The sequence below is a fragment of the Notothenia rossii genome (assembly GCF_949606895.1).
Source record: "Notothenia rossii genome assembly, chromosome: 6".
Lineage (NCBI taxonomy): Eukaryota > Metazoa > Chordata > Actinopteri > Perciformes > Nototheniidae > Notothenia > Notothenia rossii.
The window spans coordinates 31935474-31953320 of record NC_136909.1 but is presented as its reverse complement, the minus strand read 5'-3'; the positions used below and the strand labels follow the sequence as shown (position 1 = coordinate 31953320).

The 17847-nt window shown below is 39.7% G+C and overlaps 2 protein-coding genes across 3 annotated transcripts in view; one reads left to right on the top strand and one right to left on the bottom strand.

The window, feature by feature from the left end:
* Positions 1–17527, bottom strand: part of smarca2 (SWI/SNF related BAF chromatin remodeling complex subunit ATPase 2) — a 97394-nt gene extending 79867 nt beyond the window's left edge. The window contains exons 1-5 of one of the 2 annotated variants that reach the window (XM_079690577.1): positions 17390–17527; positions 9754–10011; positions 6919–7048; positions 6301–6699; positions 5378–5479 (exon numbers count right to left, since the gene is read on the bottom strand). In XM_079690577.1, the coding sequence (XP_079546703.1) occupies positions 5378–5479; positions 6301–6699; positions 6919–7048; positions 9754–9981 (859 nt within the window). In that variant the 5' untranslated portion in view covers positions 9982–10011; positions 17390–17527. Of the gene's footprint in view, positions 1–5377; positions 5480–6300; positions 6700–6918; positions 7049–9753; positions 10012–11475; positions 11616–17389 lie in introns of those variants that run through there. The other variant, XM_079690576.1, reaches the window with a different exon arrangement.
* Positions 1974–4720, top strand: LOC307045079 (E3 SUMO-protein ligase ZBED1-like). The gene is made up of 3 exons (XM_079690579.1): positions 1974–3421; positions 3613–3799; positions 3947–4720. Exons 2-3 carry the CDS (start codon positions 3695–3697, stop codon positions 4418–4420), a joined length of 579 nt encoding a protein of 192 aa, XP_079546705.1. The 5' UTR covers positions 1974–3421; positions 3613–3694; the 3' UTR covers positions 4421–4720.
* Positions 17528–17847: the final 320 nt, after the last annotated feature.

The window sequence follows — 17847 nt, the reverse complement described above, 5'->3', positions numbered from 1 at the left end:
GGGGGTGCTGTGGGGTAGCTTAACATTTCATAGAGGGTGCTCAAACATTTAGGGTTTCCCATTAATGTACCGGTCGCTACAGTGGAATTTTCTACTGCAACAATCCCCACGCAAATACACAGTGTGCCCGCGACTGTTACAATGAAGGCTCGATAATCAGCTCACGGCATATAGGTGTAAGCAGGGGTAAAGTGCTATTTTTATAGGTGGTGTGTGGACCTCACATAGGGGGGGGGGTCCAGGGGCAAGCTCCCCTGGGAAGATTTTTAAATATTGAAGTTAAAAGCATCAATCTGGTGCACATTGAGAGCAACATGAAGAGATCTATGGATACATCTCTCAACACCCATATGAAACAGAACTGTAAGCAGATTTACTTTTTCTTTATGGATATTTTACAAATCACCCTTTTAAACTTTATTCTTTTTTTACTGTCATATAGTATTTCATACCTGTTTTTAATTTATTCTCTTATTTTTTTATAACTATAATGATCATATAAACATGTGCCTCGGAAATAATTGTTTACATTAATGGTGACCAAAACGTTTGAGACCCACTGATATAACACTCAGAGAGTCCTTTAGCTCACTGGGCCTCTCAGTCTGACAGGAGAGTACTCTCCTCCACTTTGTTGTTGAAAAAACTCCTTATATCCGTTAGCGTAGCTCGCTAGCACCAGAAGCTAACAACAACGATCTCCGGTACCGGTGCGCTCTCTCTCGCTCGCGCACACACACACAAAATGGCTCATTCCACACACACAAAGCCGAGCTTTAATGAAACACAGAGACCCCGACGTAATAGTACTGTATCATATTATTTTCGAATCAATAATTTTTCAAAATATGATTTATTTTTTTAATAACCATTTTTCCTCCTGGTCTCTTGCGCCCCCCCTGGCATGCCTCTGCGCCCCACACTTTGAGAACCACTGCTCTACTGTGACATGTCTCCATGCTTTAATGTTCAAAATGCTCTTTATTTGTCTCATACTGCCTGTGCTGCAGCACCTCTTTTCACCCTCTGTCTGAAACCAGAGCCTGTCTGCTCTGATTGGTTAGCTGGAAGGCTTTGTTGTGCTTGGTCAACCGCTTTGAGATGTCCCACCCTGTAGCCTATCAAATACAATGTGTTGGAGGCGCACTAGCCAATAGAAGCATGAGTGTTATATAGTGATGTCACTATGTTGTGGAAGTAAAGAAAGGAATAAAATGGAGGTGTTTCAGGCAGGGGGGGGGGGGGAGAGAAACTCTTTCTGGAGGGAACTTTAGCCTTTGCAGACCATTTACATGCACAAAAACCTATATAACACACTGCAGGAAAGGGAAAAACCAAAATGCATAAAAGGGCCCCCCTTAAGACTAGCAGCACACCAGACACATACATATGATGGAAGGGGCCTTTCTCCCCCCATGCCTGGCTCCATCTAGACTTCCCTATTTTCCTCCACACAAAGTCACTCTTTAATCCAGACGTAGAGATGTTTGGATCATTCTAAGTCTGTTCCCTCCCTTGGGACCCTATGCCGTCATACCATTTCCAGGAGCTTTTGCCGTTTTGACTACCTCACACCTTAAGGAGTCAACATGTTATTTATTTAGTTTTAAATTGGCCCCAGAGGGAGATGAAACGTTTTGTATTGGGTTGTTTGTGTATCTCTCTTTATTGTTGTGTATTTCACTATTATTTATATTATTGAACTAAATATACATAAATATAATTAGTTAGATGGCCTGTTTCTCTTCAGTCCTGCTGCGAGCCTTAAGAAAGCAGCTATGACGAGGCACAGTGGATTTGTGAATGTCATTTACGCCATCTTCTCATTAAAATTCACCAAACCTTAAAAAGGTGGCTGCTGCTATGATTGTTTGTTTTTTGGTTTTAAAAACGTATGTATATATATATATATATTAGTGGTGGGCCGTTATCGGCGTTAACGTGCTGCGTTAACGTGAGACTCTTGTCGGCGATAAAAAAATGTTTTGCCGTTAATCTATTCTCAAAGTTGGGTTGGGAGCTGGGTCTATACTACGCAAGCTATGATGACTTTCACCTTGATAATTTAGCGCGGATGTATACCTAGCCGAATTGCACTGTAGGGGGCGAGATCGAGTCTTTGACCTGTGTTTCTTCTACTGTCTATGGATCTGACCCCGGTCAAATCAGCCACATTAAACGTGACATGCTAACATGGATACAGCAGGTATGAAGCCGCCGGGTTTGCTTCAGGGGAAATTTATTTTTAAGAAGCTTCCCGATGGAAACCTCGACAAAAATAAGGTTGTTTGCACCTTGTGCAATGCGGAATTAGTTTACTGTAGGAGTTCATCCAGTCTCAAGTACCACCTAAACGCAAAGCATCCCTTAGCTAATGCGGAAGATGCCGGGCCAAGCACTGATGTAGCGCGGGGGAAGACTCTTCGTCAAACAACTATGTTTGAGTGCAACCGAGGCAAGCCCGTCAGCACAGCTCTATCAGCCAAGCTAACTAGTCTCCTCGCTCAGTGGATTGCCACCAGCTGCAGGCCCATTAGCGTGGTTGAAGATGACGGGCTCGAGCTTGTTCTCCAGGCGGCCACAGGTGACACATCTTACAAACTACCTGCGAGGCGAACTATCATGAGGAGAATACATGACCAGCACGCAGAAGAGAAAGCTACGAAAGTTGAGAAGATGGTAGAGGCGAGGTCTGTAGCACTGACTGGGGACCATTGGACGTCCGTTAACAACGACAACTACCTCTGCGTTACAGTACACCTCATCGATGCTAGCTGGGAACTTCACTCCTTCGCTTTAGGTATGCTACGTTATGTCATTTTAAATTACATAATTTAATTTTGTAGCCTTTTAATTACCACCACGTTATGTTTGCTTCTTGATAATTGCTAGTTGTTTACTACTAGTAGTGAAATTATTCTAATTTACTTTGTCTGTCCGTTAGGTGTGATGAAAACAGAGGAGCGTCACTTTGCAGAAGCGTGTGCAAGGCAGTTCCTCGACGTCGCTAATCAGTGGGGGATAACTGACAAAATAAGCACTATTGGAACAGATAGCGCTCCTAATATGGTGGCAGCAGGGAGGATACTTCCATTCGAGCACTTGCCCTGTGTTGCGCATGTTGTACAGAGAGCTATTGTAATCTCACTTCGGGAAGGTGGTTTTGATGGTGCACTGGCCAAGTGCTGTAAAGTGGTCGGACATTTCAAACACAGTCCGGCCAACTCAGACGAGCTAAATGTCCAACAATCCTCCCTTGGACAAGTTAAGGAGTCACTCGTGCAAGATGTTCCAACAAGTTGGAATTCCACTCTTGAGATGATAAAGCGCGTGAGGCGCAACAGAAGCACAACCTGGCCCTTCCAACAAATGCGGATTATGAGAAGTTGGCAAAGCTAGAGAAACTGCTGGAGCCATGCAGGTATGGTCTACAAAGATAGTGTGTTCATGAATTGGCATACAAGTTTTTAAATGTCACTTTGTATGTAAGGAACACCTGCCCTTAAATGTGTAATCTGAGTTAAATTAATCTGTCACTAATAATTTTTTGCTGTGTGTGTGTCTGTCTGTCTGTCTGTCTGTCTGTCTTTCTGTCTGTCTGTCTGTCTGTAGGTACATCACTGAGCTCCTTGGTGGAGATAAGTATGTATCCTGCTCTGTGGTTCTACCTGCCCTGTGCCACCTCCAGCACGCGATGAACATCTCAGATGATGATCCTGCCTATATTGTGCGATTCAAGGCTGCCTTCATCAAGGACCTCAACCAGCGGAGGGAGAAAATAAACCTGGAATGGCTTAAGGTATGTCAGAGTGACCAGAAGATTACTACATTGTATGACCATAATAGACTGTAAAGCCAGATGAATAAGTCATGAAGAAATATGGAGGTTGGATTTGGAAAGTGACATTTTCATCAATCAATAATTATTATGTTTTATTCATCAAAGGTGGCGACTGCTCTAGATCCACGATTTAAGGACCTCAAGTGCTTGCCCAGAGCAGAGAGGGAGCCAGTGTGGGCAAAGCTAAGTGCGTTGATGAAGGGAGAAGAACCTGCTCTGCAGCCACTCAGGGAGGAGAACCCTGAGCCACCCAAGAAGAAAACAGCCCTGCTACTGATGGGATCCGACTCAGAATCAGATGAGGAGACACCAGAAGATAGTACAGTGGAGAGGTACAAGGTAGAGCCCAGTGCCAGTCTAGATCAGTGTCCACTGAAGTGGTGGTCGGAGCACACTGCTGTCTATGGTAAGATGGCCCAAATTGCCCGTAAATACTTGGGGACTCCTGCCACAACTGTCCCATGCGAGAGACTTTTTTCTTTAGCAGGCCATATTGTGCAGAAGAGGAGAGCTTGTTTGTCACCAGAAAATGTAAACAAACTGGTCTGCCTGAGTGACTGGTGGAAGAAGGAGAAATAGAGCTTTGACTGACACACAGCTACTGACTGTAAACAGTTCATTACAACCTGTTATATAGGCCTACTGTTCAACTAAAAATAAACAGTTAATAAACACAAGTACATCTCATTGTCATTGATTTATTTTCATCACCAATTATCATAGAACAGCTTTCTCAAGCAGTTTGTGATGCATTTTGGAAACTGGAGATGAGCCCCTGGTCTAATGCACCACCTGGCTTGAGAAACCCGTTCTCAAAGACTTACTTTTAGTCATTATTTGGGTAGCACACATATTCTGAATGCCTTCGGCAGAATTCAAATGAGCGATTTTAATCTAGATTAATCTAGATTAATTCCAAGAATACAGTGAGATTAATCTAGATTAAAAAAATTAATCTATGCCCACCACTAATATATATATATATGTTAATTTAGAACATTGTTGACAGCCCAATATCTCTTCTCCTTTGCGATATCTTCAAACCCTATTTTTCATGTAATTTCAGTGTGAGCTGGAGGATAAAAGGAATGATATAAATTGTAATTAAAAACACTTGTTGGATTTGTTAAGTGCTAGATTTCCTATATGTAACACTTGCATATATATATTTACAGATATATGAGCGCATGGCTTTTCACTTGATGCCTGTTATTAGTGGAAATTATAGTGGTCCAAACAGGAGCCCCCAGATGACTTGTTCAAATGCCTTTTTGCAGGCAGTGCTGTTATACTGCATATATGTTTAAATCAACCTTGGATTCCATCATCTTTCAGCACTTAAAGTTTCAAAGAATTCACTTTAGCCTGATTTCAAAGAGAATCTGACATGAGACCATACATCAAACATCTGAGAGCAGAATGGTCAAACAGTTCATATAATAAATGATGAATGCTTGGAATGAAAAGATGTATCATAAGTCAAAACTAATACAGCTCACTTTGATAGTTAAATGTACACATATGCAGGTGACTTACCCTCAGGCCAAGGCTTGGGTCCTGTGCTTTGATTGTGTCCTTGCATGGTTGGGGTGGGGCAGGGGCTTGACTGCAGCCCACCCAAAGGTACCATTGGCATACCTTCCAACACAAAATAAATACATATATTAATAATTGTGAAAAGAACAGATGAGACCGTGATGGGCAGGCATCTTCAGTTTGATAACACCGTTTTAATGTTTGAACAGTTTTATGCTTCTTCAAATGTTTACAGATGGCAGCTTTTCTCCGTTTCATATCATTGTTAACTGAATACATGTAGGGTTTTGACGGTTGGTCTGGTAAAAGGTTATTTGAACATGCCATCTTAGGTTCTATAAAAATGATATTGGGCTTTTTGACATTGACCTTTTATAGACTTAGCAGTTATTCAATGAATTATACAAAATAGTAAGACTATTTTAGGGTTAACCTGACAGTTTAATCTTATTACAGTGAAGAAACTAACACAGATCATTCTCAACAAAAGGCCTCCAAACAACAGTGCAGTAATAATTCTCATGATATATGATGTTATTATTACATGTGGATTAAGGATGCATCAGACACTAAAACATAGTGCACAGTAATACCAATATCTTACATAATACATATATTATTCTTCTACATAACCACAAAAGCATAATGTGCATTATATCAATGGTTTACATTCTTTCTTTACACTTTTAATGGAACATAAACACTGCTATACCAGGAGATTTGTCAACCAAAGGTGTGGATGCAGTTGGATCAAAATTGTGTTGCTTTGAGATATAAACCATCTAGATTTGAAGGTCGCCTCACTCACATATCATGGAGGAAACGCAGCCCATATAAGAGTGTCAGATTTGTTTGGATGAGTTGAATGGAAACACAAAGTGAAAAGATATAAGTAAACATTCTGTATGAGAGTGTCTTCTTACCTGGAGGCCTGTTGTAAGGACTAGCACTAGGTGCCTGCTGATGCTGCTGCTGCTGAAGCTGCTGTTGTTGCTGCTGCTGTTGCATTGTGGGTAGAGTTCTCTTGCCCTGAACAGCTAGTTGGAGGTTTTCTGGCAGGGGTTGGCCTCGGCCCAGGATCTTGTAGGCCAGGATCTGCGCTCTGAGCTGCTGCAGCTGCACCGGACTGAAGGCAGAGGGTCCGCGGCCCTGAGGGCTCATGTTGGACATGTTGGGCCCAGCTGACTGAGGGTCCGTGGGCATCATAGGGCCGGACTGGGAGGGAGGTGGGGGTTTGGGTCCCCCACCACCTCCAACTCCTGACATGGGACTAGAAGCATGCTCATGGACCCCCATTGGGGACGGATGTGGGGATATGTATCCTACAGGAGAGCGGAAGGAGTATAATGGTTTTAAATACACAGATTAGTAACCTAAAGTCAGAGCCCAAGGGGTAGTATGATTAATAACCTGACAGAAAAGCAGAACAAACACAAAACAAACTGAGTTTCCTCCTATCTTCTCTTCTTATTGACTGGGTTATTTTAAGTTGATAGAGCAATACAAATCCATCAAAATAAGCTTTGCTAACAATAAGATACCTTGGCTGTGCTGGTCCATCGGACTCTGTGGGGGTCCCATGCCGCTATGCAGAGATCTCATCCCGACACCTTTCATGTGACCAAAGTGCATCGCATCTGCCATGGTCTTTTCATTCATCCCCTCCATAGACTGACAATACAAAAATAAAGATTCAGGATTAAGATGTATTCATTGTATACAACAGATTCAAATCTGAAATGAACATCTACAAATCTTAAGGCTGGGATAACAATAGACAAATCATGCTATAAATATGATTCTCTTTCTATTCATCTTAGAAGACATCACTAGGTCACATGTTAAGCTATATTTCTTAGGTGCTATATGCCAAAATTGTCGAGACACTACAGCTTAATGTAAAGAAGATGGAAAAACACAGCAGCACTGGTATACTGCCACTTGTAGATTTCCACATGTTTATTACTTGCCTTTTCTTTTTCTTATGTATATATGTATTATTTATGTGATTTGTGTGGTCAATAAATAATAAGGGAAACTGCAGCCCAAATAAAAAATGTTGACTGTATTATTTCTTAAAACATAACATAAACCAATAGTTCTTAAATTCAATTTAAAGAGAAACTTGTAATTGCTCTAGTGGACAAGTTATGCCTTAGAGAAATGTTCTAAATCACCTTAAACATATATTTGTTATTTAGTGGGAATGCTGTTAACAGCATTCTAACTAACTGTTCTTCTACGGACAAATTTGTATTATTCCGCCGAGTTATTTTGCCGCGCTTCTCCTCCCGCATTGAACATCGCAGAAACTCCGTTCGAACATCAAAACGTTCAGCTCGGTCGGGAATTGATGGCTATTACTTTTCTCATTCATAACTTTCATAATTCCAGAGATACATCCCATAATACGTCAAATGTTTAACCATTGAAGTCAATGGAGAAATTATTCAACTTCAACAAATCTTCATGCGACTTCAACTGCTAACTGTTCATTCATACTTTCACTCAGAAACCTCATTCCAACTTTAAAATGTTACACATCTTTCTGACATTATTCATGTAAAACAACTTTTAAATCTGATTCTTACTTTTAGAGATATTAAACATTGTTCAGACCTTGTTTTAGAGGTTTTCTTCACATTTTAACATTAACTAGAGTGTGTGATGTCACAGCTAGAGTGGAGGACAGCTTGAAATTCGCGTTCATATTTTTTTTTTAAACTGCCATAATTCCCAAACCCTACATTCCCGAGACATAATTTATCATGACAAACGTAGGAAAGCATCTCGTAGCTTGAAAAATAATTAAGCAAAATAATTAAACAAAAGGCTTTTTGAGGGCATGAAGTGACAAAAACGTTCAACATTCCTCCATTAAACCCCATTGTAATTTCAGGCAGATATTTCCTCACGGCAGCAGCCGCACACCTTTAGTTAAACTGCCAAAAGGCCACATTATTAACCCGAAACTACACAAAAATTACACTTCAGATAATCAACTTCCTTGACATGCTTCACGTTTTGAAATTTCACAGATATCTGTTACGGTTCTTCCACAAAACGTTCACATGTAAGAGGTTTATCTCTCATTCAGAACAATGAAGCCTTTTATCTCTACAGAGCTCATTAGCTCAACTATAAACACCTGTGTAATGGAACACGATGATGTCATCGCTCCAACTGACATGCTCAGAGCAGCAGACTTCAGATAGCAGTTTGCTAACACTAACAGTCCAGTCGTGAAGACATCTACGGGACAGTTTTGAGATTTCTTCAAATGCCGTTGCCATGGCAACACAATGCTCGCCATGAAACACGGTTTTCTCAAAACTTCACAGGTTTGGTAACGATGCAGCCATCAACGCATCTAAGCGTATTATGGGGTGTCATCAAATGCCGTTGCCATGGCAACGGACCCCTCGCCATGAAACACGATGTCCCTTTAACTCCTATGAAAATTGTCAAAAAGTGCTAAAACTTCAGGTGTGCTAACAGTCCAGACGTGAAGACATCTACGGGACCGTTTTGAGATTTCTTCAAATGCCGTTGCCATGGCGACAGACAACTCACCATGAAACAGGATGTCGCTGTAAGTCCAATCGACACGGTCCAATTGTCCCCCAATCTTCACTTGTATATCGCCGGTCCATGCCTCAACAGCTCTACGCCAAATCTGAGATCTCACCATAAGCCGTTTCCATGGAAGCGTTTCCCTCCCTCGCCATAAAACATGATGTCGTAATAACTCCTATGCAAATGTTCAAAAAGTGCTCAAACTTCACAAGTGTGCTAACAGTCCAGCCGTGAAGACATCTAAGGGACAGTTTTGAGACAATGCTCGCCTTGAAACACGGTTTTCTCATAACTTCAGTGAAAATACTCCAAACAGCCCAAAACTTCACGGGTTTGGTAACAATGCAGCCATCAACGCATCTAAGCGTATTATGGGGTGTCATCAAATGCCGTTGCCATGGCGACAGATCATTCGCCATCAAGTCCGTTCAGAAGTTTGCGGTTCAAATATTCTGCTGCTATTCCAAGCCTTTTCACTTTCTTTTTTTCTCTCATCACACATTCAAGCCCCCAGTGTTCCTGTATCATTTCAATCTAAATTATTCACTTTTCTTCTTACACATTACATTTCAGCATAGCAGTTTAGCGTCAGATTTTCAGCATAAAGCATTCCCACTAGCAATTTCTTCAGGAATTGCATTCTCTAGTTCGAAATTGGTATCTCCTGATATTTATCAGGCAATATATATATATATATATATATATATATATAATTTGAAGTACAGTATCTGAAATAAGCAATACAGGTATAAACTAACTACTACACTGTCTTTGTTCTGTAGTGACAACAAAAGACACACCTTGTGCATAGGATACATGCCGTCCTGAGAGTATTCACTTTGACCCTGCATGCCGTGCGGTGCATTGGGTGTTCCAGGCCCAGGGCTGGGTCCCATCATACTGTGAACAGAGCCTGGGGAGGGGTCAGGTCCAGGGCTGGGGCCCAGGATAGGCCCTGGGGACAGACCTGCTCCCGGAGAAGGGCCAGGATGGGACATACCACCTGAAGTGTCTAAAGGGGTGGACATCTACTGTAATGCTGGGAGCATACCAGGCAGCTTCAGGGGGGAAAGGAGGGACAAGATTTAATGCAATGCAATACAAATTACAACCATAACATTTATTCTGTAATCTAATGTTTAACTTTTGCCCTTTACATTTTTGAGTTGCATTTCACGTATGAACAATATTATTATAAACATTTAAATAAATAAAATATGTATTGTTTGTTATTGTTTTATTATTATCTAAATGTAAGCATATGTTCACACAAATCAACAGCTTATTGTTATTCTGGCATTGTTATAGCCGGTGCTTAATATTGGCAAAGGTATGCATATTAATACATGACAAATATTGACCGTACCTGTAGAAAGAAAGTACAAGTCTTGAGTAACAGAAACATGAGATATAAATCAGACCTGACATACAGCCGGTATTTCAACTACAAACCTGCAAATAACCACAGTTTTAAGACATCCCCATACAGGTGTTTGATCATTCTTATTTATTAGATTTTGCCATATCACACAGTACTTGGTTTTCAATTATATTCATCTTATAATGCTATACTATACAAATTAATGTATTATGTTATATCTTACACTACTCTGTAGTCTGTACTATGTTATATTGTTGTACTATATTAATAGTGTCTAATATTGTTGAACAATTGTATTATATTATGCTGTAATATGTATCATATACCATAGTATATCATTTTGTATAATGTTATTTTGGCTAATTTATAATATTAACACAGACCAATACATATCACACATTTTTCTGGTTTATAATCACTTATATTGTTTAATATTTTTTTTTATCTTTTAAAGTACTTGTTTTCTTCTTACTTTCACATAATTTTTTACTGCCTTTATTTACTGCCTTTATTTATATATGTATAGATATGTTACTGATGCAACCATGTGTTAATCAATAAAAAGGTGTGTGACGTATCTTATGTAAACTACTCATAATGAGCACACCTTTTACATATATCTAAATAGGTACATGACCAATAAGATAAATAACATACAGCGTGATAAAGTCATATAACCAGGTTGGTGTTTGTTATCGTTAGCTACTGACAAGCCCTGTACAGTTACAGTAATGTTAGCTTTCACTCTGTACAGCGTTTACTCTGATTGGATCATGGCTTCCCCAAAAACTGGTGGCCATCACGGATATGCAGACAAACCCGAATTTAGGATAAAAGTGAAGCCCGCGACATGACCTTGGCGACAATTTAACAGAACAAAATCCACTTGAATAATATAATTAGAGGCACGCGGTGTCACAAACAAAGCAACGAGGACGCGTTATGTCTATCTGCTTCGCTGGAGATCTCGGGAGCTTTGCTACCTAGCTGAGGTTAGCTATCATGTCTACAAGCCTGCAAGCTAGCTCCGGGTTCACCATCTGCATCAGCTAACTGTGTCAGAAAGTTTGGACAGTTAGCTGCACACTGAGTAGTAACATGTACATATTTATCAAAAACAAAACGCCGTTGGTCAATTTACCTTTCGGCTGAACTGTTACTGCACACCATTAGATGAAAAATATTGTGATGTTTCTTCAAAATATGACTGCTCTCCGAAAGTTCCCTCCCCCTCGATGTTGTTTTGCTGACATGTTAAAGTTGTTCTTCTGTTGCCTGTGCTGATTTGTCAATGTCACCGGAAATACCCGCCTACCTCTACAATGATTGGCTGTCCCCACGTCATTCATCCACATTTTCTTCTGTAGCCATGGCAGTAACTTTTTGCTTAACTTTCTTTGTGGTTGAGTGGCCATAACTGTACACAAGACGCTAATCTAATCTCGTCACTGATAACACCTATTCTAATTTAATAACATGTTTCTAATACTGTGATAAGCAACAGTACACATGTGAAATATGTGTTGATGTACTGTTAATGTTAAACCCTGTCTCTGCTTGTGGAGTGAATAAATAATCTTATTTAGTGTGTTGCTTTTACTTTCAAGTAGTAGCATCTGTGTTTGGGATGCACATAAATAAGAGAAAAACATGTACATTCTGACGCTTTCCACCTGTGAAATCTCTTTGTCTGCACAGGACACTCATGCATGTCAATGCAAGCCTCCATCTGTAATGTGTTAACAATGGCTTTAAGGAACCTGCACCTTGTTGTAACCTTGAACACATGTATTCAATACAGGCATTAAGGAATTAAAAATATATATGCTAAATAATTTATTGTTCAACAGAATAATCCAAAACTTGGACAACTATCTGATTAAAATGCATTAATCATTGATCATTCTTTTTAGTCATTGTAGAGCCAAAGTGGTGACCATTGTGTCATTCCCAAGCAAACAGAATTCCAAACACAACCAGAGTTTTTTCAAAAGAAAAGTCAATTAGCTGTATTCATTTCGACTGTCATGTTATTAATATCCTTTAATCTTTCAGCAGGCCCTGATGAAATCAATGCTATTCTTTTGCTGTCTATCAAATAATGTATCTCTTAATAAATTAACCCAGTCTATAAAGCTTTTAAGCTCAAAGTTGTGGTCATCGCTAAAGCAGCATGCCACTGATTTTACAGGTCAATATATTAATCATGAGCAATTTTCTTAACCTTTTCCCTATTTTTACACCTGGACTCTAATGTCCATACATTTACATTTTAACCTGCTTTATGTAATGTTCATATCTTGAAATGTGTGCACATTATCACATATGTAATGCCTTGTTTACATATTTAAATATAACATTTCAATACATGTTTTCCAAAGAAAATGCTATAAGTATAGTCAACTTAAGTTTCATGGTGATCTCTGACATGTTTTTATCCCATTCCCCTGCAGTGTAGTTTGATCTGTCTACTGTCTACATTATGCGTTATATTAACACGATTTGTGACCTTCATCATACTCTGTACTGTGAACCTATGCTCATCATTTTATATATATTTTTGATTTTGAGAATACAGTTTGAGAATTACAATTCTTTTTTTTTTTAACATAGTTATTTTTTAACGTTTTCCTTTTTACTAGTCTGAAAGAGGACATGTAATGGATGCAAATCAGCCATTGACCGCCAGTGCATATATATTCAATGTTTTTCCTGTGGGGCTTACTTACTTTGTGGAAAGCATGATGTCTATTTCCCCCATGGCAGCATCATATAGGATATACAACTGGGTTTAAATAAAAAATACAAACAGGCACTTGTTTTCAATCTTGCTTTAATAGGGAACTGTTAATACTCCACTGTATGTGCTCCTCCTTGCAATCCCTAAAGTGGACACAAGATGGAAGCAGTGACCAGCAGTTGCCTCAATAAACTGGCCTTTGCAGCTCTGTGCTGTCACACAGAAGCACCTGGCAGGTAATGAATGACCACAGACATCTGAGCTATAAACAAACATGCCAAGTCCAGAGTGATTGAGTGCCAGCCGTCATTTACATAGTTAAAAAATCTGGTGATAGCAAAGAGTTTCAAAGGCAAACCATGCAAAACGATACACAGGTTTAGTCAGGCTTAATTTGCATCATTCTGATATCAGAAACTTTGTGTAGTTTTCATTATGAAAAGATAAAGCTGTTTTTAATGGGGACTTGTTTGTTTATGCATGACTGAGCTATTATTTTTTCTGCTCCTGTTTTTTCCTTTCAAAGTACAGTTCATAATTTGTCTGCATTTACATAGAGTGTATCTTATCCAAATAGATTAAAAATACATATTGAGATCTGTTTTAGGACTGAGAAATGTCAATATTCAAAATGTTTCTTGGTAATCTTTACATATATGTATGATACATTTAATATTAAATGTCTTGTTTGCACCATTTTACACACCCAAACTCCACGATGGATTTTGACAAGAACAGGAAGTCTTCAGCTTTAAAACACACATGTGCTAATATACAATTTAATAATGAATATAAACAATTACCTATATTCTTTATATTGCCATTTGTTAAGATTCATCCATCCATCTATCTATCTATCTATCTATCTATCTATCTACTATCGATCTATCTATCTATCTATTGACATTGACACTTCAATGACCTTGTAAAAGCACTCCACCTGACAGCCCATCATTTGAATACCTCACATCCCAAAAAACAAAGCCTCACATTAAAACTTTGATCCTAACTTCCCCTCCTCAACAATTCTGCCCTTTCTTATATGCCTCCATAAAGGATGTTCTCAGGGTTCCTGAATGTAAATTTTACCCAAATAAACAAACCTAATTAACTCCGCGGTTCAAGCCACTGCCAACTTGAAATTCACCGAGCCAGGAAAGGGCTCGGCCGCAGTCATTTGGCAGTGAAAGGGCTAGTGGTTGTGGCTTCCATTCACCTTGAAACCCTCCGTAAAAGGCTCCGGTGAACCACTGGCGTGACATCTTATTCAAAGTCTTCAGGTTTTTTAAATGGGTGGGCTGAACAATGGATCACTCACCTACTGATGCAAAGAAGGTCCCTTGAATTGATCCTTCTTCCCTTTCTTTCTTATTTATAAAGCCCTTTTTTTATTTCTCTCTAAAAGGGACACTTAAAATAAACCCAAGCAGAATCAAGTAACCTACTGTAACAAAGTATTGGTCTGTCTTTTGTATTTTCACATTATTGTACATTTTCACTTAAAATAAAAGTGAATGATTAAAGTAAATAATTATTTTAATCTTACCTAATTTTAGCAAATACAAATGATTTGAAAGTTTTAAAAGTTACTAATAACAACTTTGAAGTCATGTGTTCCATTATTACTGTATGCACCAATAACTGCAAGTTTTTCTTTGTAATTTTGTAAATATTGTTTTTAATTATTTACATTTATTTATTCTCTTACAAAATACATCTCAGACTTCTGTACACTGAAAACAATCTTTGCGCACAGTATAAATTAAACAACAAATAAACTACCAATAAAGGAGACTATTTATTCTCTTTAAGACATTTCTGGCAAAAATAGTCTGGCATTATTTATTCAACAACTATATAGTTTAACCATAAGGTATTGAAATGTATCATATAATGTTTTGCAATAAATAATATTTATAAGCTTATCTGTTTTAGCAGACCGAAAACAGGTCTGTAAAAAAAAACATCAGACACATTTAGACAACAGGCAGACACACACTTGATTTTGTGCACAGCCTGGCTCTCCAGGTGTGTGCAAACATGGGGAGTGTTATAATTAGTTTTACATGAGCCACATTTGGCAGTGAGCTGTTTGCTTTCTGCCTGTGTTATTTGAGAGTCCCATTTGAATAACCAATGCTTACATTGTGGTACACTTATTTAATTTATGAGTCAGGTGATGAAGTGAGTGTTTAAACAGGGAAGACAGCCAACATCAAAATAATAAGAGGCTCTATTTGCTATCAGTACATTCGAGGAAATATGTTTGATCACTTTGTAAAGCCCCCGTCACACTGTCCCGAAATTGACACCAGATGGACACACGATAAAGGAAATGTTCGAATTCGGCTCTGATCGTTACAACATCGGGCCGTTCGTGAGGGCATCTTAAGCCATCGTATGAGCGCCGGTGGAGTTTCTCAGGCTCCGTCCCCCCTGGTGCCAGGACCAACCGATCCATCTTTAGGCTCAGCAGCCCCCCCCCCATAAGGCTTTGCAGTCTTGCCATGCTGTCCATTGGAAGCCAGTTGGCTAGAAAGCTGGACTTCAAGGACTTGATCAGTGACTTTTCCTGTAAGAAGGCTAGGCGCTGGGCTCTTGGTGAAAGGCTGAGCCAGGGCTTGTAATAACTGTTAAAGGGCAAGGCTATGGTAACGATATTGGATCACTACACACAAGATGCATGATGAGAAAAAGACTGAGAACAGGTAATAGTTTCTGATTTAGCACCACCATCAGGCCTTTTCATTTACATTTCTGTTTTGTTGTCCATTTACACTTTAATACCCGCTTATTTTGTAGTTGGTATGTATATTTAATAAAATAATCTGCTGCTTATGTTATTTTTTGTGTTATAGCATTTTATAAATGATAATATTGGTGTTAATGTTCACTTTATTTTAATTTAAGAGGTCATGTATATTTATTTGGATTTATGAATGTTCAATTCAAAAATGTTATTATTAAAAAGACATTTAGACCACAAAAGATGACTATTGAGGTCTATAGAGTGCCACAGTGAAAAAACCCGGAAGTAAGCTGCGCATGGGTTCCCTCGACAAAAAAGCAATGCGATTTCTCCATAGGATTTTGGAAAATAGCTCAAAATAAGGTCTGTGGTTGACACACATTTAAGAGACGGATCACGTTTTGTTCAGTCGGATAATCCCCACATGTATACCCTAATTTTATAATTTTCGAATCATAAATCTATCGATCATAAAAACTATTGATTAGGGTTTTAGGACGTGTCACTGTGGCACTCTATTGTCAGGAATGTTAGTCTTATATCAAATAGTGAATTATACTGCAGCAGAATGTTGCACGTCTGCACAGTGTTATATTTTCACAGCTCAGTATCAGTAAATATTAGGCAATTAGCATTGGACTTCAAGATAGTTGCAAGCCTGTAAAGGTAGAGTTATTTAAAGCATAAATGGGTCGGTTGGGTTCTGGAGGTGTTTACAGCAATTGTGCTTGGTGGCGTGGCCTGAGCCTTCTGGTGGGGCCCAATGTGATATATTTTCATGGGGCCTAAAATCCCTGGCAGCGCCCCTGTCTACATGTACATGGCAAAGCTAGGTCAAGTTAGCTAGTGATAGCAAACTCATAAGGTTGCCTGCTATGGGCCTTTCTCACAGCAGACATTTAGTATTTAGTCTTCTGTTTTTTCACTGAGGGCCACATACAGAAAAACATACGAAAGGCTGGGCCACTCACTAGGTGAATTATTTTGCCTCATAAGTTAAGTTCTAAGTTAGCAAAATCAATCAAATGTGCTTGATAGTTTAATATGCTTTAAGAAAAAAAACAGCCTACACCACAGCTTTCCATAGTGTTTTATGTATTTAGTTTGCAGCCTATTCCTTAAAACAGAAGCCTCAAATTGCTTATCATAAGGGGAAATAGGAAGTATATATATTTTAAGCGTGTTATACAAATAGGTTATTGGGATTTTCGATTTGAAATGTGCATAATCTATTTGAAAATTGGGCTTACTAACACATGTAAAAAAAAAATTATATATATTTAAGATGTACAATATGAGACAAGCACAAGTTTCATGTGTGGGCCATATTCCATTATACTTTTAGAAGGAAAGATGGCGCCGGTGTGTGTACCTGGCCGCCTGCTACTCCTACAGTTGTTTGTGTTTTCGATGTTCTTAACCCTTGTCGCTACACAGATCGAGTCTCTGCTGGTGTATGATCGTCAATATCTTTTAGATCTTCGACATAATGTCAGGTTTTTGGATGCGTTTGAGCATGGTGGGCAGAAAACTGTGCCCCCGCTACAGGCGGGGATCCCGACTCACCTGTGCCTGGCCTTGGCCCTGCCTCCTCGGCGGAAGCGTCTCCGTCGTCGCGGCAAACGCGGAGGTCGGCTGGTGAAGCTTAAAACCTGGCTGGCAGAATCTTCGTCCATTTCCCGGACAGGACTTGGATTAATCCATCCTTTCGTTGTGACCCAGTGTTTCCTGGACCCCATCGATGCCTGCCTTGTACCTGTCATCGGATCGTTTGTGGGATTCCAGCCCCGCCCCTCCTCGGCTTTTCCAGCGCGGGGTAAACCACGATCTTCTGAAGACGCTGCCACGGTCTCGCAGATCCGCTGAACCGCAGCCCCCGGCGCCCGCCAGGGTCGGCCTGGTAAACGCCAGATCACTGGCGAACAAGACGTTTATCCTGAAGGATTTCTTCAACTCTCGCGGCTTGGATTTTCTCTGCGTGACAGAGACCTGGATCGGTGCCGGTGAGTGCAGCCCGCTGGTCG